The sequence below is a fragment of the Rhineura floridana genome, chromosome 8, assembly GCF_030035675.1.
Source record: "Rhineura floridana isolate rRhiFlo1 chromosome 8, rRhiFlo1.hap2, whole genome shotgun sequence".
NCBI classification, from domain to species: Eukaryota; Metazoa; Chordata; class Lepidosauria; order Squamata; family Rhineuridae; genus Rhineura; species Rhineura floridana.
Genome location: NC_084487.1, coordinates 49,128,717 through 49,146,941, shown reverse-complemented (window position 1 = coordinate 49,146,941; position 18,225 = coordinate 49,128,717). Strand labels below are relative to the sequence as shown.

The 18,225-nt window shown below is 40.2% G+C and overlaps 1 protein-coding gene across 1 annotated transcript in view; it reads right to left on the bottom strand.

The window, feature by feature from the left end:
• GUCY2C (guanylate cyclase 2C) overlaps positions 1-17,066 on the bottom strand; it is a 112,149-nt gene extending 95,083 nt beyond the window's left edge. Inside the window, exons 1-6 of the mRNA XM_061582817.1 lie at positions 16,681-17,066; positions 14,642-14,760; positions 10,797-10,864; positions 9,582-9,794; positions 1,695-1,816; positions 120-216 (exon numbers count right to left, since the gene is read on the bottom strand). Coding sequence (XP_061438801.1) covers positions 120-216; positions 1,695-1,816; positions 9,582-9,794; positions 10,797-10,864; positions 14,642-14,760; positions 16,681-16,927 — 866 coding nt within the window. The 5' untranslated portion in view covers positions 16,928-17,066. The remainder of the gene's footprint in view (positions 1-119; positions 217-1,694; positions 1,817-9,581; positions 9,795-10,796; positions 10,865-14,641; positions 14,761-16,680) is intronic.
• Between the last annotated feature and the right edge of the window lie 1,159 nt (positions 17,067-18,225).

Here is an 18,225-nt window from a genome sequence, read left to right as displayed (position 1 = left end):
AAATGAAAATATATTCAACATTGGATATGATTATTGTGTAAGGGTATGGGAACCATTCCAGACATAAAATGGTTTCATTTTACTCATTTGATTTTTCTTCTGTCTTGTAATGTTTTTACCTGTGAAGATCTATCAGGATAATAACTATGTCCTCATCCACCTGTCCCTTCCCTAGGGCTTTTTCGATGTCATTTGGAGTTCCACATGTGATGATCACTGTAAACAAGAGCATGATGGAAGGACAGTCAAATCATTTTTCTTCTCACTGACAGGCATATGGGAACACAGAAAGCATCTGTGGAAGCTAGAGATCAAGGCTGCAAACTGGATCATACAGTGAAGTCATTAGCAAGAGAGGAAGTAGCCTTCCTGTAGTTGTTTTATTTTTAAAGGTCCTCCAGAAATCACAGCAGAGAAGCACTCACTTGGTAATTGCTTCTTAAAATCTATTTTAAAATGCCAAAAGTTCAGAAGGCATGAAGGAAAACAGTTGTGTCTCTTGCCATCAATGATGCTACATCAAGGCAATTGCTATTCTGGATCTATGAAAGTAGCAGAGCAGTGCTTTGAAAGCCTCTTGGGCTAATAAGTGCAAAACAAATTGTGAAGTGAGAGGCATTTTTCTCAGGCTTCTAGTACTTGTTCCCAACATTATGACATCCCCTCCCCCCTGCTCTTCAAACCTCATTGCCTTCCCCCATCCTTGTTTCTGTTACACCAATATTCCCAATGGCAATGTAGGCCACTGATTGGGAGGATAATCATATTTTCTCCACGCCACGGAGGAGTTCTGGAGGTGCAGCATAGATGAAAGATGGCTTTCCTGACATTATAGCAGTATTTTGAGCCACCATCCACATCCTGTTTAATTCAGTGCTTTGAGGCTGAACTAATGCCCAATGTTCTCATTAGATTTTTTAAAATTTGCTCTCATGTTGTCATTGATGAGTACAGCAACTCAGAAAAATACTGAATTCTAATTATATGTAGAATATTGTATAAATGCTTATATTTTCATACATCAGACTGATTAAGCTCATTTCCTGCACTGGAAAGGGAAATAAGTGTTGCAGTAAACAAGGAGAAGGAAGAATACTGTTGCATAAAAACATAAAAAGAGCATTGCTGGATCATAGCAAAGGTCCATCTAGTACAGCATACTGATTCCATCTGGAAGCCCACAAGTTTAACCCTATCCAATAACTGCCAGCATTTAGAGGCACATTTCATCTGATCCTGGAGGTAGCATTATAGGCAACATGACCGTTGAAGCCTTATACTTCATGAATTTGTGTAATCATCTTGTTGGGCAAAATAGGTTGGTGGCCATCAGCACATCTTCTGGCCACAAATTCCATAGTTTTATACGCTATGTAAGGAAGATAATAGTGTTTCACTTTATGAATCTGTGAAAATAAAGCACTTTCAGATATAATCCATGCAAGAAGGCCTTTATGAAAAGAGTCTTCTTCTTGATAGTGAGTGCCCTGCATTGTCGAGCCCATTTCAATAGGAGTGGAACAAACCAGGGTTCAGGAAACAACCTTCAAAGTGGTGGTGGGGGAATCTGTATATAAATTCTCTTCCCTTCTTTCTGCTTCCATTAATGGAATTCTCTGATATCCAGGCTATGAACACCCAGAAAGTGCAACCATATGAACATCCAAGACAAAGTACTCCCCATCTCTCCTTACCATTACTTTTTCGATTTGGATTCTTCACAACGTTCCGTAGGTGTTCTGAGCTCCTGAGAGTCTCCTGGAATTTCATTCCTTCAGAGAAGTATGTATCAGGTGCCCCCAGGGCATTTATATACCTGAAATTGGAATTGGAAGTGCATGTTGCAAATCAGCTTGTGGCAACACGATAAATTTGGGTGAAATGTTTGGTGTGAGGGAGGAGAATGATAGTATTCTGACACACAGAAACTCCCTCAAGTTTCTACCCATGAGCCTAAGGAGCAAGGTACCTCACCCATGTTGGCACTATCATTATTAAAACAATCACCATGTTGAACCAACAAATATATGTTTATTCTGTAAGCATGTGTTCATTTTTTATATAAATCTTTTATTGAAGGTTTTTAGAATAACACGAACAAACTGTCCTGAAAGACCAATACAAACCAGGGGTGGGGAAAGAATATGGGAAAGTGGAGGGTGGGGGACAGGAACATCTATTAAGGAAAGGGAGATAGGGCAAGCAGTCTAGAACCTATAGTAACTACATACAGACACAGAATAATTGTTTTTGTATTAATTTCCAGGCAATTTGAAAGTGGCAGTACAAATCCAGCAGATAGAAAGAGGATATCCAGGAGGGAAGGAAATAGAGTAGAACAAGCTACAGAATCCACTGTCTCCTATAACCTGGTGCGCATGTTCATTTTTTCATCTACTATCCCCACTACCTGGACAGCTGTCTTAAAATTAGAGATGTAGCTGCTATAGCAGGCTGTTAGGTATTTACTCAAATACATTTAGTGAATTCATGGTAACTGTGGACTTCCTATGAAGACTGGGTGAAAGGTCTGATCTATGAATAAATCATATTAACCCCACTTTGAAAGTTGGTAGATGTTTTTTCTGCAATTTTATTCATTGCTCCTGAATATTCATGCAGAATATTTTAGCACTTTGATTCTTACCATGCATTTCACAGTAGTATACAATACATAGCAAATAGCCTTACATACCGTAATAGAATAAGAATGTTCTTGTGGAAACCAAAGTTTTCCATCTGCACAATTACACTATTTTTTAAAAAATTCAAACACTATCAGATTTAGCAGTGTAAATTTGCCTTCTTCTTTCTTTTAGAAATAATGGCAGTGAAGATAACCCCAGATCAGGATAATGGAAAATGATTCATTATTATTATTTGGTATCCATGTGACCTTGACCAAGCCATGCTGCACGTCCATTTATGTACCTTCCCTAGTTCATCATATTCCTTACCTCCCTTTCCCCAACCCTCCAGGTCTGAGCTTTTGAGGCCTCTGATGGCTAAAACCTCATCTGCTAAATTTCAGAAAGTCTATTACCTGTTAAAAATATGGAATCCCTGCCGGAAAACAAGATGGTAACCCCAACTACCCACCATTATATCTTTCCTCTTGATACCTAAGAATTCCAGCACTATAATTGAAAAATATATACACAGATAGCAAAATAATTTGTTTAGTTTAATTTTAATTATTATTTTTTTTACCAAACAGCATGGGTGGATGGGGATTATTACTTTGAACTGGTGATTTCACAGGCAATATCTAGCAGGTGCCTCTAATAGAGGCCTGCACAACAGTCACAACATCAATGAATATATTATTGAGGGGGTGAGGAGAATCCAGTTTTCCTAAGCACAGAATATAATCACACCCTGTGCACAGAAAATATATCTCCAACAACAAAAACACAATCTTCTTGAAGGAAGATGTGTGGATCACGCATAGTAACAAGATGGATATTTAGTGTACCAGAAATTGTATAAATATTACCTAATGGTTTGCAGAAGTTTTGGCATAAACTATATTTCTTAAAGTCAGCTTAAATAGTTCAAGTTGCCACTTTTAAAGTAATTCGAGATTTCTGCCTCCTGAGCAAAAATAATATTTTTAATGGAAAATTATAATAATTATAAATGCTAAGGCCCTACCAAGGAAAAAATGGCATGGTCCATAGCAGATAGTCAACATGTTGCTGTTGGGCTGGTGACCAGTAGGCATTACTGTCTCTAGTAGTTTTCCATGAAGCCTGCAAGTGTGAAGACGTAACTGTGGTTAAGGGGGAGTTATGTCTATGCTCTGTCTGGGAACGGACTGCCAGGGTCGTTGCTATGGTAGCCATCTGATATAGACTGGGAAAGTTCTAACAGAGTCTATGTGTTGTCCTCTTCTGAATTATGCCTCTGAGCTGAGAGGCTGTCTGTTGTGTTTAGCTATGGAGAGAGATGTAACAGAAGGGGGGTGACTGAAGAATCTCTACATGTATTTACTCTTAAGCCTCTGGCCTTAATGTCTTTCAATAAAAAGACTCTTAACATGCTCTGAAGAAGTTTCTTGCTCAACTTAACTCCAAAGTAATGTATGCTGTTTCACACAACAACGCACACAAGCCAACAGTGGTAGCAGAGGATGGTTACGCTCCACAGCGCATTACACCGGAGTAAGTTGCTGGTCTGAACGGCAGACGGAGTTCCAGATAGGGCAGCTTGATTGATTGAACCAGACAGAGGTGAGCAACATGGCTGTAAACCTGTCTGGGAGAGGCTTGCCGATGGAACGACTTAATGAAAAGAATTTTGGCAGCTGGAAGCCGAGGATGAGGGCTTTGCTGATAAAAGAGGATTTATGGGACGTGACTGAAGAAAAAACCCCGGCGGTACTGACCGCGGCTTGGAAGCGTCGAGACCAGAGGGCGCAGGCGTTTATAATCTTGGCTCTATCGGATTCTCAACTGATGTGTGTGAGAGATGAGCCGTCAGCTAAACAGACGTGGGACGCGTTGCAGGATTTGTCCAAGGAATGGCAGCGGAGGCAGGAGGTGCAGAGAGCCCAGCCGGTGGAGGCTGTCAGAAGCAAGGCGGAGAAATGTGCCGAACCGGAGCAGGCTGCCGAAAGCAGACAGGAAAACAAGCGGGAGCAGCAGCGACTGAAGTCTTGTTTTGCCTATGGGGCCTGTGGGCATCTCCGTAAAGATTGTCCAGTCAAGCGAAACTCCAGGGACGGAGGCTTGAAGCAGGGACGTGTGAACCTTGTTTGTAAACAGAAGTCTAAAGACTTGGAACAAATTAACTTTATTGTCGACAGCGGAGCAAGCCATATATTAATCAAAGACAGGAGTCTGTTTTACATGTCTACAGATGAGCAGGACTTTGTTTTACTTGCTGATGGATCACGGAAATCCATAAAAGCTAAAGGTCTGATTAAATTTGACAAACTTGGACTAATGCCAAACTGTTTGTTCGTTCCGGACTTGGCTCATAATATTTTATCAGTGGGCAAACTGGTGAGTTGTCAATTTTCAGTCTGGTTTGATAAAGGAAAATGTTGGGTGCAAAGAGGAGAAAATGTTGTCTGTCAGGGTTTCATGACACAAGGGCAGTTTAAAATGACCGTGGGTGTGAAGTGTGCTAATGCCTTGAGTTTAATGGGGCGGAAAGGGAATGACCGCCAGAGCTGTAAGAAGACAGCTGTTAAAAGCACACAGCCACAGTATTCATGTAATGCAGTCAGGCTGATGCCTGAAAGAGTGCATCGCAGCCGAGTTTACAAGCCACAGGGTAAGAGACGTGGCAAATGTGCACCTAGAGCACAAGAGAATGCATATTTCAGAGTTTGGTGTCCAGAAACACAGCAGTTAATTCTGAGCAGAAGCATTAAAGTCTCAGAAAAGCCTTGGGATCAAAGGGAGACAGTCCTTCTTACAGGAACAAATGACACACAAACACAATCACAGAAATTTCAGCCAGATGTTAACGTTAAAGTGGAAGGTACACAAATACCTCTCAGAGATGCTATATCCCAGCATTTGGGGAAAATAAATTATAGAATGCAAGAGCTCAATTAGCTGGGAATTTCTCTTGTATGAATTCTATTAATGATAGCCAGTAGTCATAATGAGATATCCCACAAAGATGTTACAAACATGTGATTTAAGCCACATATGTAAAAACACACATAGCCAGGTCTAGCCCCAGCAGGCAACCAGGTTGGGCACTGGCCGAGGGCCCAGCAATTGAGAGGGGCCCCTGCAGCTGGGGCTGAGTGGGTGTAGATCTCAGGCAACTCCCCCTCACCATGAGCTGGCTGCACCACTTTCCATGCTGCACTGCTGCCACCTAGGACTTAAATAGGCCTGGCCACATCAGCATGCATGCTTGCCATTACCCAAGATGGCAATGCGGTCATGGATGAGCCCCCACTGCAATCTTGGTTGATGGTCGGAGTGTGCATACAGTGTGCTAACATGCTGACATGGTGGGGCCTATTTACGCCTCCAGCAGTGCCATCACACTGTCACTGCCTTTGAGGGACCACTGAAGTCTGATACCCAAGTGCCTGCTGCAGTCTGGTGCTGGACTTGCACATAGGGTTGCCAGGTCAGAAGCAGAGCTTGGAATAGTTACTTTTTTGAACTACAACAACCATCAGCCCAATCCAGTGGCCATGTTGGCTAGGGCTGATGGGAGTTGTAGTTTAAAAAAGTAACTTTTCCAAGCTCTGGTCAGAAGCATCCCAAATCCTGATATTTCAGGGACAGGCTGTAGTGATGTCATGGAGGCAGGCCCTAATGATGTCATTACGGTGGGCCTTAGTGCTGTCATTGGGGCGGGCCCTAGTGTTATCATTAAGCATGATACATTAAGCATCAACTACAGTAGCTTCGGCATACAATTCAAACAAAAACACTTTTCTGATTGGAAATTAAGATAGAAATCTTAGCTAAAAGATGGTGTTCCCAGGTCCAGCTGAATTGACAGGATCATTTCTTCTCATCTGCTTAGGGAGCCTGGGTAGGGAACATTTAATTTAGCCTACTTGCTTCTAGCAAGAAAGGTTTAAGTGCCCTCAGGCCAAGCCAGTCACCAGAAGGCCACTGTAGGAAGAAAGGAGCCTAGTGTTGTGGAGATGTTAAATGGGAATACTCAGGAGTAAAGATGGATGCTCCCAAAGGCTGCAATTCTAAACACACTTACTAAGGGGCTAAGCCCCATAGAACTCCATAGACCTTACTTCTGAGTAGACATGGTTTGGATTGTGCTGTCGATAAAGCTTGATTAGGGATCTTCCGCAAAGATATCCATAACCAAGCTGGGTTGGCAACCCCCTGCCTGGTATGCCCTGCCCCTGCCTTTTAACATGGCTGCTCCAAATTTCTTTACAAATTTGACCCTCCACTTCAGAAAGAGGCTTGAGAAATGAGTAAGAGTAAGAAGATTCTCGACCCTTTTTTATCTACCTTGTGGGCGGCTATAAACTCACTTTGACAGCCAACCCAAATCCAGTGAGTAATAACTGACAGAGAGAAAATACACATGGTTTGGTCTACTTTCACAGGCAGCAGCGGAGGGAACAACAGCAATTGTACCCACACTTCCCACTATGTGAATTCTATTTTACTACTATTGGACAAGAAACCATCATGTAAGCAACAAGGTGCATCATCAGTAAGATTATGGGGTTGAGCTGAGAGCATGGAACTACTGTTGTTGCTTCTATGGGTGCAAGGGAGTGAGGTTAAAGGAAAATTAAATGCAAATAGAAAAAGTAAAACAAAAGACAGTGATGATTTCCTAAATGCAATACTGTACCAGCCACAAAAAGATTCCTGTAAGGCAGAAAAATCAGCATCCCACAACCAGTCAGGATTCCTAACCAAAACTAAAAAAATCCTGGCAAGTCAGCCAAGGTTACAGAAATCCCCATGCAGCACAACCTGGGGGATGCAGTTAAAGCAAAATGCTGTGGCACGACTGCTGACATGAATGAGACCCTATCAGCACATAATAGCTCTGCTCTGAAATCTGCACTATGTGCTGATTTGCTACTAGGCCAAGTTCAAGGTGTGCTTTCCATGTTACAGGTGCCACATAGTACTTGTTCTGCTCTTGTAAGAAATCAGTCCTTTAGTGTTGCAGCACTTATGCTTTGGAACTCCCTGCCTATTGGCATCAGGCAGACACCTTCATTGTACACTTTTCAGCACCTGCTAAAAACATTTTTGTTTAGGCAAGCCTACCCAGGCATGTAGATTACAAGATCAGCCACACAAGACCTTCTCTCAATCCCACCAGTTAAAACAGCTAGGCTGGTGCGGACCACAGAGAGGGCATTTTCGATTGTGGCCCCACCCTCTGGAATTCCCTTCCTTTCGACCTTCGCCATGCCCCCTCCCTGATAAGTTTCCGCCGAGCCTTGAAGACCTGGCTGTTTAGACAGGCCTACGGGATCTCTGGGGTGGGTTAGTTTTTAATGCTGTTGATTAACTGGAAGAGTGGTGTTTAGTTTAATTATTGACTACAGTTTTTACTGGTTTTATATTGTATTTTATTGTATCAATGTACGTCGTCTAGAGTGGCCGTTAATTCGGCCAGATAGGCGACTCATAAATAAAATTTTATTTTATTTTATTATTTTATTTTATTATTATTATTTATTGTTTTTTATCTGTCTTTAACTCATTGTTGGTTTTATTATTTTGAATTTTTTAAATATTTATTTATTTATTAAAAATATTTATAAGCCGCTCTATTTTCACAGAAACTCAGAGCGACGAACAACATAATAAAACATGTAGATAAAAGCACAAATACAGCAATAAAATTACAATCTCTATATTTAGAGGTCACAGTAAGCCCAATCCAATACTTAAAAACTCTAATTATTCATTTAAATTAAATGCAATCCGGAATAAAAACGTTTTAACCAGGCGGCGAAATGACAAAAGCGAAGAGGCAGAACGTATGTCCACAGGTAACGAGTTCCAGAGTCTAGGAGCAACAGGGAAGCATGCAGAGTACTGCAACCTCAAGTGATAAGGAACTTCACTCAGCCAATCCAAAATTCAGAATCATGCCACTTTAAGCTGTTTTGCAAATGTTTATACTTGTTTTTATGGTTATTGGATTTTAAAGGGATTTATCTCTTGTTGTGAGCTGCCTTGGTTTCCAATCGGCAACCCTACCTCACAGGGATATTGGAAAGGCTTCATATACACACACACTGGAGATGTAAAATGCATACACCCCATATAATAGCTTATTGTCAAAACCAGTTGGTCATTGCAGAACATTTTTAAAAAAATCAGTATTAGTTTAATACATAATAAAAGCAGTGATAATTAAGTAAGCCATGCCTAATTGCTTTAAAAATAGGATTGGAGGGGGAGAAAGATTTACAACACAAACACAATCCTTTGCTATATTCACTCAAAAGTCCCATTAATTTATAGCACAATCCTAACCCTGTCTACTCAAAAGTAAGTCCTATTGAATTCAATGGGGTTTACTCCCAGTATGTGGGTTTAGCATTGTAGATTTACTCCCAAAAAAGCGAGTATAGAATTAAAGCTTCATATTGGGAAGATTTTCTAAACACTGCCCTCTTCAACAGCCCAGGAAAATTTAAACTTGTTTGACTCCCGCACACAAGAAAGAAAAAGACTTTTGCTAAAGCTAAAAGCTATAAACTTACTCAGTATGTGATTTTCAGTCAAGAAAAAACAAGTTTTCTGGATTTGCAATGGGTTCTAGCTAATGCCTGGAGGTCAACATATCCCTTGTCAATCACAACCCTGACTTCACTTGTTGGCTAATACCTGAAATGGCAGAGTTAGAGCAGGCAGCTATGAACTCATTTAACAGAAGTTGGGTGGGCTGACATTTTGGTGTATATCTTCTGAACTAGACCACCTAGACACTTAATTTGTTTTAAATTAAAGCTGAGAGTCTGGAAATTAAGGTGACAGAAGAGGATCCCATAAATCCAGACTCTCTAAGCAAAAACCAGAAACCTAGCAACCCTAAACACACAGCATTTGAAAATGAATGGAAATCTTGGCTACACTATGAAAGTTTCTTACCAGAAGCAGTCTTCAGTGTGCTCATTCTTATATATGTAAGTAGATTCCCATTTGACACTTTTGAATGGTAATCTGGAATTTCTCCAGAAATCAGCCAAGAAGTAGATCACCTTCCTGGCTGGAGTCAACATCCTTGACAGGTTTTCTTTGAAATCACAAGTCAGCCCAAAACTCCCTGCAGAGATCAGAGGGAGACCCCATACTGTCTCTAATCTACAAAACAAAAAAGCAAATTATTTCAGTACAGCTGCTACATCTATATATGTTTTATCAAAGTAATGCTATTGTATGTGGTGCTGTTGTGTGTGGATATTTGCAATACTCTTTTTTTTTGGTCTTCATTTCAAAATAAATATGAAGCAAAATGTTTTGATGGATATTACAAGTTCTTTTAAGAAAAGCATTTTTGAATTATCTTGGGCACATGGCTCTAAATAGCGAATGTTTCTGTATGTGAAAATAAACAAGGTGCAAACACTCCAATAGCATCGGTCTACCATTAGCACCCATCACACTTTGAACCCAAATGTCATCCTATGAAGAATATGGACTAATGAGAGCATTAAGAGAGACCTTCCTAGGTGGTGCTGGTAATAATGAGGAGAGCTGCAAAACTCACATTTAATTTCTTTATTCATGCTTTAAAATGGGTGGGGAACTGTTTTTTTCTGGCTGCACTCCCTCCAGGAAATTTGTTGGAGGCAGCACATTCTGGCAGTAAGTAGGCCCAGAGCCAAAAGTGGTCAGAGCACTCCCTTCCCTCTCTTTTTTTGCCACTTCCTCTCACCTATACACACTTCTTTTATCTCTTCCTTTATGACCCTCCCAACTTTCTGTGCATTTTCTCCCTTCCTTGACACCTACATGAAATTAGGCCTTGGGCGGCAAAACGCCCACCCCTGCTTTAAAATGTCTAAAATGAAGATATACACCTCTGCAATATAAAAAAATGTTGTATGTGACAGAGAGATGCTTAAACTTACAAAGAAGTCTAAGATGAGGCACTTGTACATTTGACCGCTCCAACTTTACAAAGCTGCATGTGTTCAGCCATTTTATAGGTGCTTAAAAAACTAAGAATAAGAAAATGCAATGTAAGAAGGGGCCCTGGAGCATAAAGTTCCACACATAAGTCTGCTAGGCTCTTAAGGAGATATCAAACGTTTATTCAATATTTAACCTTATTTGAATATAATATTTTCAGCTGATACTTACGAGACCATCTGGTATGTGGCAAAGGTACATGTTGGACCTAGAACAGCACACCCAAGCTTACCAGTAGTCTGCAACAGAAAAGACCAACATTAGCAAGGAGTGGAGACCCTGGAATATTGAGAGAATCATCATCCAGATGCAAAGTACTACTGTGGTGATGGAACAAGTGGCTGGAAGATACTAAGACACAGCAATAAGGAAAGGAAGATGAGTGTTAGATATGAGATCAGAACCCACAAGTGGAGATTATAAAGAGACATTATCGCTGTATGGAGGCATGAGTCAAAGCTATGTAAGTGCCTGGCTGAGGAATAGTTGGGCCCTTCACATATCAGAATGGTAGTACAGGCAGATCTACAATATAAATTGATATATAACTGGACTGGAATATAGCAGTTTTGTAAATCATGCATTATGATGAAATGCATTCTCAGAATTAAGAAATGTACTTTGCCAGTGCCTGCTCCAGGATCCTGGGGACCCTTGTCCCATTGCTTTCCTCCTTAAACCACACCCCTTGTCACTCTTGGCTTCACCCATTTACAATAAAACATATCTTGACTGATACGACAACCCTCTATTGTCAAAGCAAAACACACTACATACTGTTTGCTGGCTGACTTGCAAGACAATTTGGAAAAAGCCCTATAAGTAGGAATGGTGAGTGACCACTGGTAAAATACTTGGAGGCATCATCTCACATAACATTTGGACAATTTTGAACCAGCTTAATACCTATTTTTCAGAGTGGGCAAACCACATGATAAATCCAGATCCATTAAAGGACATAAATAAATTCTCAGGAGTAGATAGGTGGGTAGTATAAAAACAAGTTTGAAACAGATTTAGTCTTTAAATAAAGATTTATTATCTTTTTCTCTATATAGGTCATTATATTATGCTTTGTTGCAACAGCAAACTGTGCATGGAGTGACAAAATTGAATCATATTTTGTATATATATTGACTACTGAAGAAGACCCATTCAGGGTAGAAATGCATTTGGTCCACTATTTAAAGGTTTGTATGCTACACTTGGTTTGTTACAACATTTTTGGCTATATTAGTTGACATTATGATATATTCCATATACATGTCGATAACATTGAGTTTTTAGACATTTGATTTTATTTATTGGTACTTTCCCTGTATTGTTTGTTTGTTTGTTTAGGTAGATAGATAGATACACACACATATTAATTGTTTGACATTAAAGTTGGACATTTTTATTTATTTATTTTATTAAATTTGGTACCTGGCTACCCACTCCCAATTCTGTATTGCTGTTATTGTTGTTGTTATTTATATCGTGCCCTACCTCCCAGTAGAAGCCCAAGGTGGCAAACAAAAACACTATAAAACATCATAAAAACAGACATTAAAATATATTAAACACCTTTAAAAACATATTAAAACTAAACATCTTTGAAAACATCTTCTTTTTTTAAAAAAGCTTTAAATATATCTTTAAAAGCAGTTCCAACACAGACACAGACTGGGATAAGGTCTCTACTTAAAAGGCTTGTTGAAAGAGGAAGTTCTTTAGTATGTGCCAAAAAGATAACAGAGATGGTGCCTGTCTAATATTTAAGAGGAGAGAATTCCAAAGGGTTGGTGCCACTATACTAAATGACCATTTCCTATGTTGTGTGGAACAGACCTGATAAGATGGTATCTGCAGGAGGCCCTCACCTGCAGAACGTAGTGATCGACTGGGCAAGTAAGGGATAAGATGATCTTTCAGGTGTCCTGCTCACTGCTCCTAGCTCTATAGGACTTTGTACACCAAAACCAGAACCTTGAACTTAGCCTGGTATTGCTATCTATTGCTGTATTGCTATTTATTTTTGTAGACTGCACTTATATTTCCTTGTTCTTTCATCTCAAAGAAAAACAATGCAACATTTTGAACTGTTGAAATTATGAGTGTCATTTCTTCATCACTTAATGGATCCACCACTGAGCCCTGAAGCCAGCTTTCTATATTAGGTGGGGCAGACAGATTTCTCGGTGGGGCATTGGGAGGGCTTATAGTGCCAGTCAATCCCCACACACACATACACACACTGGTGGAGAGGTTGTGAGGGCCAGGCCAGGAGAAGGGAAAGGCAGTGAACCTTCCCCCTCACTCTTCCATGCATAGTGTGTGCTAACTTACTAGATAGGCTAGATAAAGGTCAAGTTAACAGAAAATTTAGTATTAAATGTCTGGCATATTTTTTGTTTCATAAGAGAAAAGGATGTTAACTTAAAGATACAGTGAACACGTGGATAACAGCAGGTGTTAACTCCTCCTTGAGGGTTCCCTCCATCTAGTCATATTCCTGACCTTTAGATTTTCCTTCCTGTAGGACAATCAAGGGAAAACCTTTTAAACTAGTTGCTATATAAATGACTAACTAAGCGATTGGAAACAAATCATGGAAAGCAATTAGAGTTTCTTTACTGGTTGCTGGATTGATTTTTCTGCCCACAAACCCTGAAAATGCCTTGTGATGAGCTGCACACATTAGGAAAATCAAAAATTAGGTCTGAGTTACAGCCTAGGTGGCCAGCCAGCCAGTTAACTGTAGTGTGCACAGCAGTGTGTTCTATTCGTCTAGGGCTGTTTTCATCCTTTGCCATCAAGTACTCAAGAAAAGAAGAAAAATAGCCACTATTATTGTGAGTATAATGAGTGCTTTAAAAGAGTAAAGGGTAACTTAGGGTAGATCCTGTTCTACTCATAACTGCAGAATAAACAAACTCTTACTTCTTACTGCAGGCAGGTAAACATCATTATTGCTGGCTGGGTGGAGAACACAACTGAAATTGAAAAGCATAGCAAAGGAAAGTCCTAGGGGTGGAGTCTAACTCTAGCCCATAATACAAATTTCTAATATTTAACTCTTCAAGGGTCATGTTACTATACAGGCTATTTCCCCCCCAAGATCACTTAAGTAATTATAGTGTGATTGTAATAATTAAAAATCCACCCTCGGTCAGGAAAAGTCTTGGGTGGACAGACTTTTGGGGGCTCTTCCAGATGCGGCTTTTGTTGTGTGCTCACTCTTCCTTATTTACTTAATTTTCCATACGGTCCTGTTTTTAAAACAAGCTGTCATTCTTTAAATGGAGGCTGTCATTGTCCAATTAAAAAGACAACTTTCCAAACAAAAATCCTAGGGGGCACAAAGCACATTTGGTGGGGTAGTGCACCCATTTGCCCCACCCTGGCTGCAGGGCTGACACCGCTCCCACACATGTAAAAATTAAATATAATATAATTTCACACTTCCTTTTTTGGAAATAAAAACATAACATTTTTGTACAGGCAAAATATATAAATAAATAATGTTAGATGTAACAACATCCATAAGCTGGATTGGCCAGGGGGCTGCGATGGAGCCAATGAGGGGCCCCCTTGAGGTCCTGGGCTCTTGACCAGTGCCCCACCTGGCCCACTGCTGGAACCGGGCCTTTACCACTGCTTGCTGAATTGTTTCCAGCCAGTTCCAGCATTGGGGAATCTCCAGTTAATTGGACTAATTATGCACACCAGCCTTCTCTATTTGATCCATGAGGCCATTGCAGCCAAGCCACATCCAGCTGCCCTAAACCTGACATTATATATAATGTCATGTGTGTAGCAGGTAAAGATGCAGATCCCTGCCAAAAGTGGGGTTCGCAAACTGCATGGGCAAACCAAAACAGGTCACCTGAAGTCTTTACGATGTCAGGTGATTGACAGGTGTCAAAGCTGGGCCATGGAGGGCATGGGAGGTAAAGATCCAGCCTACTGGTCAGATCCAGTTCCCCATCCCTGACATAAAAGGGTGATTCCTGCAGAAGTGCCTTAATACTGACATAGAGTTCCTTGATGAATTCTACACCTTCACAAGTGCTGGTACGGCAACCTTTTGAGACATATAGAGAGGTGTCGATGGCATCAAATGTGGCACTGACATTAACATTCACGTTGTTTTCTGCAACAAAAAATGCAGGAGTGTTAGGTATTGAACTGTAAGATAAATGTTAATAATAACAACATACTTTTAATAATAAATAAAATAATAATATGAGCTGGAATTTATTTTGAGACAACTTTTTAGCTGTTGTAATTTTATTGCTTTCACAGATTATAAGATTTTTTCTTGCTTGTGAATTTTGCAAACCACCTTGTAAAGAGTTATCCTAAAAGGTGGGGGATAAGTATATAAAATAATAATAGCATAATTCATAATAAAGGGTTTATAATTACCCAAACATGCATTAAGTATTTGATTGTCTGATAAAATATGTACACCTTTTGTCTTTAAGAGAAATCTTAATGGAATATCAGACTTTAAACATGGAATAATCTCCAGTGCCACCAATTTTGCAATGTTGAATGCAAGTTGGTCACTGTATCTTCTTACGAAAGTCTTTCTATGCAGTATGATCATATTACCTGTTTGCTTGTTTTGATAAGTAGAGAGGTTTGTTTCAGTTGCAGATAGGGAAACATCTTTCAAATAAGCAAAAAACCTATTTAAAACTAGACACTCGTGGAACAGTGGGGGATTGTTCCCTGGAAAGGTAGTAGACTTGCTCATGTTTGTCATATGTTTAAGAGATAGATAAGCACATGAGTGATATAGCAAGTAAATGCTTAGTCTTGGAAAAATTAACACCAATGCTATTCAGTGTCTACCAAGCACCTCTGATATTATAGCTTCCACATAGCAATTTAACGTGGCCATATGACCTGCTTTATATAGGACAGACCTCTATTTGAAGGGTTTTTTGCTTTAAAAATAGAGAAAGGGCCTTGAGGTTGCCCATCAACAGTTGGTAGCTGGACAGCAGATTAAGCAGGCACACAGTCTTCTCCATTATTGTATTTGTATTATATTTAAATTACAGAAATTATTTCTAAATTTTCACGTATATATATAAATTAGCATCCACAAATCTCATCCTTTTTTCTCCTCCTTTTTGCCAATACATTTTCTCTTTTGGCAATTGTTATTGTTACTTAGTATTTATATTCTGGTCTTCTACATATGTACACAAACCAACTTACAAAAAAACAATAAAGGCATAAAAGCAATGCATAAGTGAACCACCCTACATTACCTGCAAGATCAATGTATGTACTCCATACAAGAAACATTCCATTCAGACTCAGAGTAGTGGTGTGACTTTGAGGAAGGAAGTGAACGGCTGAACATATGTATTTTAAACTGTATAGAGAGTATATATAGCCTTGAAAAGATTATTGGAATCACTAAGAGGTGTCACTCCATAAAACAGCTTACATTATTTAATATTTACCCATCTACTAGATTGGATAACTCACTACTCTTCTAGGGACACTTCCACATCAAGCATTTAAAGCTCTCTTACAGCATTTTAACAGTCATGGCTTCCCCCAAATAATCATGGGAACTGTAGTTTATTAAGGGTGCTGAGAACTGTAGGTCTGTGAGGAGTCTCCTAACAACTCTCAGCATCCTTATCAAACTACAGTTCCCTGGATCCTTTGGGGAAAACCATGACTGTTAAACTAATAGGAGTGCTTTAAACATATAGTGTGGATTATATAACAAAGAGAGAGTAAACAACATCCAGCACTTTTATTTAATTCAGATGTTATTTTGTCCTCAATATCAATCAAACAAAAAATTAAGTACAATCGCAGAAACCATACTAACGTGCTCTAATAACTATTGTCCATCTTTCTGCCAAGACCCAGTAGGCTTGTAAGACAAGAACAATTGTGGCTAATGCAAGGTTTATATGGTGAGGAAAACAGCAAGACAAGGAAGAGAGGAAGACAGCCTGAAAATCATTCAATTGTGTAGGCTCAGAGTCTGACTTTTGATCCTCAAAAGATATTGAAGTGCCATGGCTAGCGCCCTTACCTTTCAGGTCATATTCCACCAGTTCCAAGCCTAATAGGACAGCTGGTTCTATGTCCTTTGAGGACACTGGAAGCCCAGAGTCATTCATCATCATCACATTAATCACATAGTCATCCTTGACACATTTGCTCTCTCCACCAGCATGCCACAGAAGCTGGGTAAGGAGGAACAGTGCCCCAAAACTCAAATACAGCGTTTCTTGTCTCATTATGCCTCGTAGTCCAGGCCAGGTTTGCTTCTTGCACATGCTACATGGTTGATTTTTTTAAAAGCAAGAGTCTTTGTCGCTATGTCCACTGTTCTGTCAAGTTTTCCTTCTCTCAGGTAGGTCCTTCTGTTCCCTTTCTTAGCTCCCTTTCCACCCCCACACCCATCTGGTGATTCTGCTTGTGAACAATGAAGAGCAGTCGAACTTGTGAAATGGGAAAGGGCCAAAGGTTGCTTTTTTCATGTTTGCTGTTGACAACATTAGAGCTATAAAACGGAGGCATTAGCCACACCTTGCTAGATAAAGATACAACTTGATGAGTAGGGGAAAGAGGAGGGGTCAATAAGATAATAAAAGAAAATCAGTTAAAATGGAAAAAAATTAAAAGCCCATTAATGCATAAAGAAAACACAAATGGCTGCCCTCTTGTTTGTTTTGGCTGTAAAATGGGAGTACACTAAATGTAGCTATGCATAAATTAAAACATTTAAAGCACCTCCCCAAATAATTTTGGGAACTGTAATTTATGCCTTGCAGAGATACAATTCCCAGCACCCATGGGAAACTACAGCTCCCATGATTCTTTGAGGGAAGTCATGTGCTTTAAATGTATCGTGTGTACACAGCATATGATTTACTTTGAGTTTTCACCTCTTGTGTTTGACCTCTTGCTAACAAAATATGCTTGGCAATAGCACTCTCCCCTTTTTTAAAAAAAATCCTGTTTTTCATGAGATGGCATTTCCAAAGAACCAATCAGTGAAAAATGTCTATATATGATCCTGTGATCAATGTGTACAAATTCAGATAATTAACTGTAGCGTATGGACAGGGCCGGCCCCAGACATGCCAGGGCCCTTGGGCACCAGCCTGCCCTGGGCCCTGGCACTCCCCTTCTGTGATTCATGGCAGGATTGGTACCACGGATCACAGGGCGGGAGATCCCAAGCCGCCCCCCATTCCTCTGCTCTACTTACCTTTCTCTGTGCTGTTTTCTTGGCGGCGCGCCTACATGCGCAGGTTTGCCATCAATCAGGATGGCGGCCGAGGTTTCCCTAAGGGGCTGAAGCCTCTGCCGCCATCTTGGTTGATGGCATGCACGTGCCTATATAAACCGGTAAAACATGCTATTCAAATGCTGTTAAAAATACTTGGGAGAAGAGGAAAGTCTTGACCTGGCGTCAAAAAGATAACAGTGTCAGCACCAGGCACACCTCATCAGGGAGATCATTCCATAATTTGGGGGCCACCACTGAGAAAGCCCTCTCCCTTGTTGCCATCCTATGAGCTTCCCTTGGAGTAGGCACCCGAAGGAGGACCTTTGATATTGAGCGAGG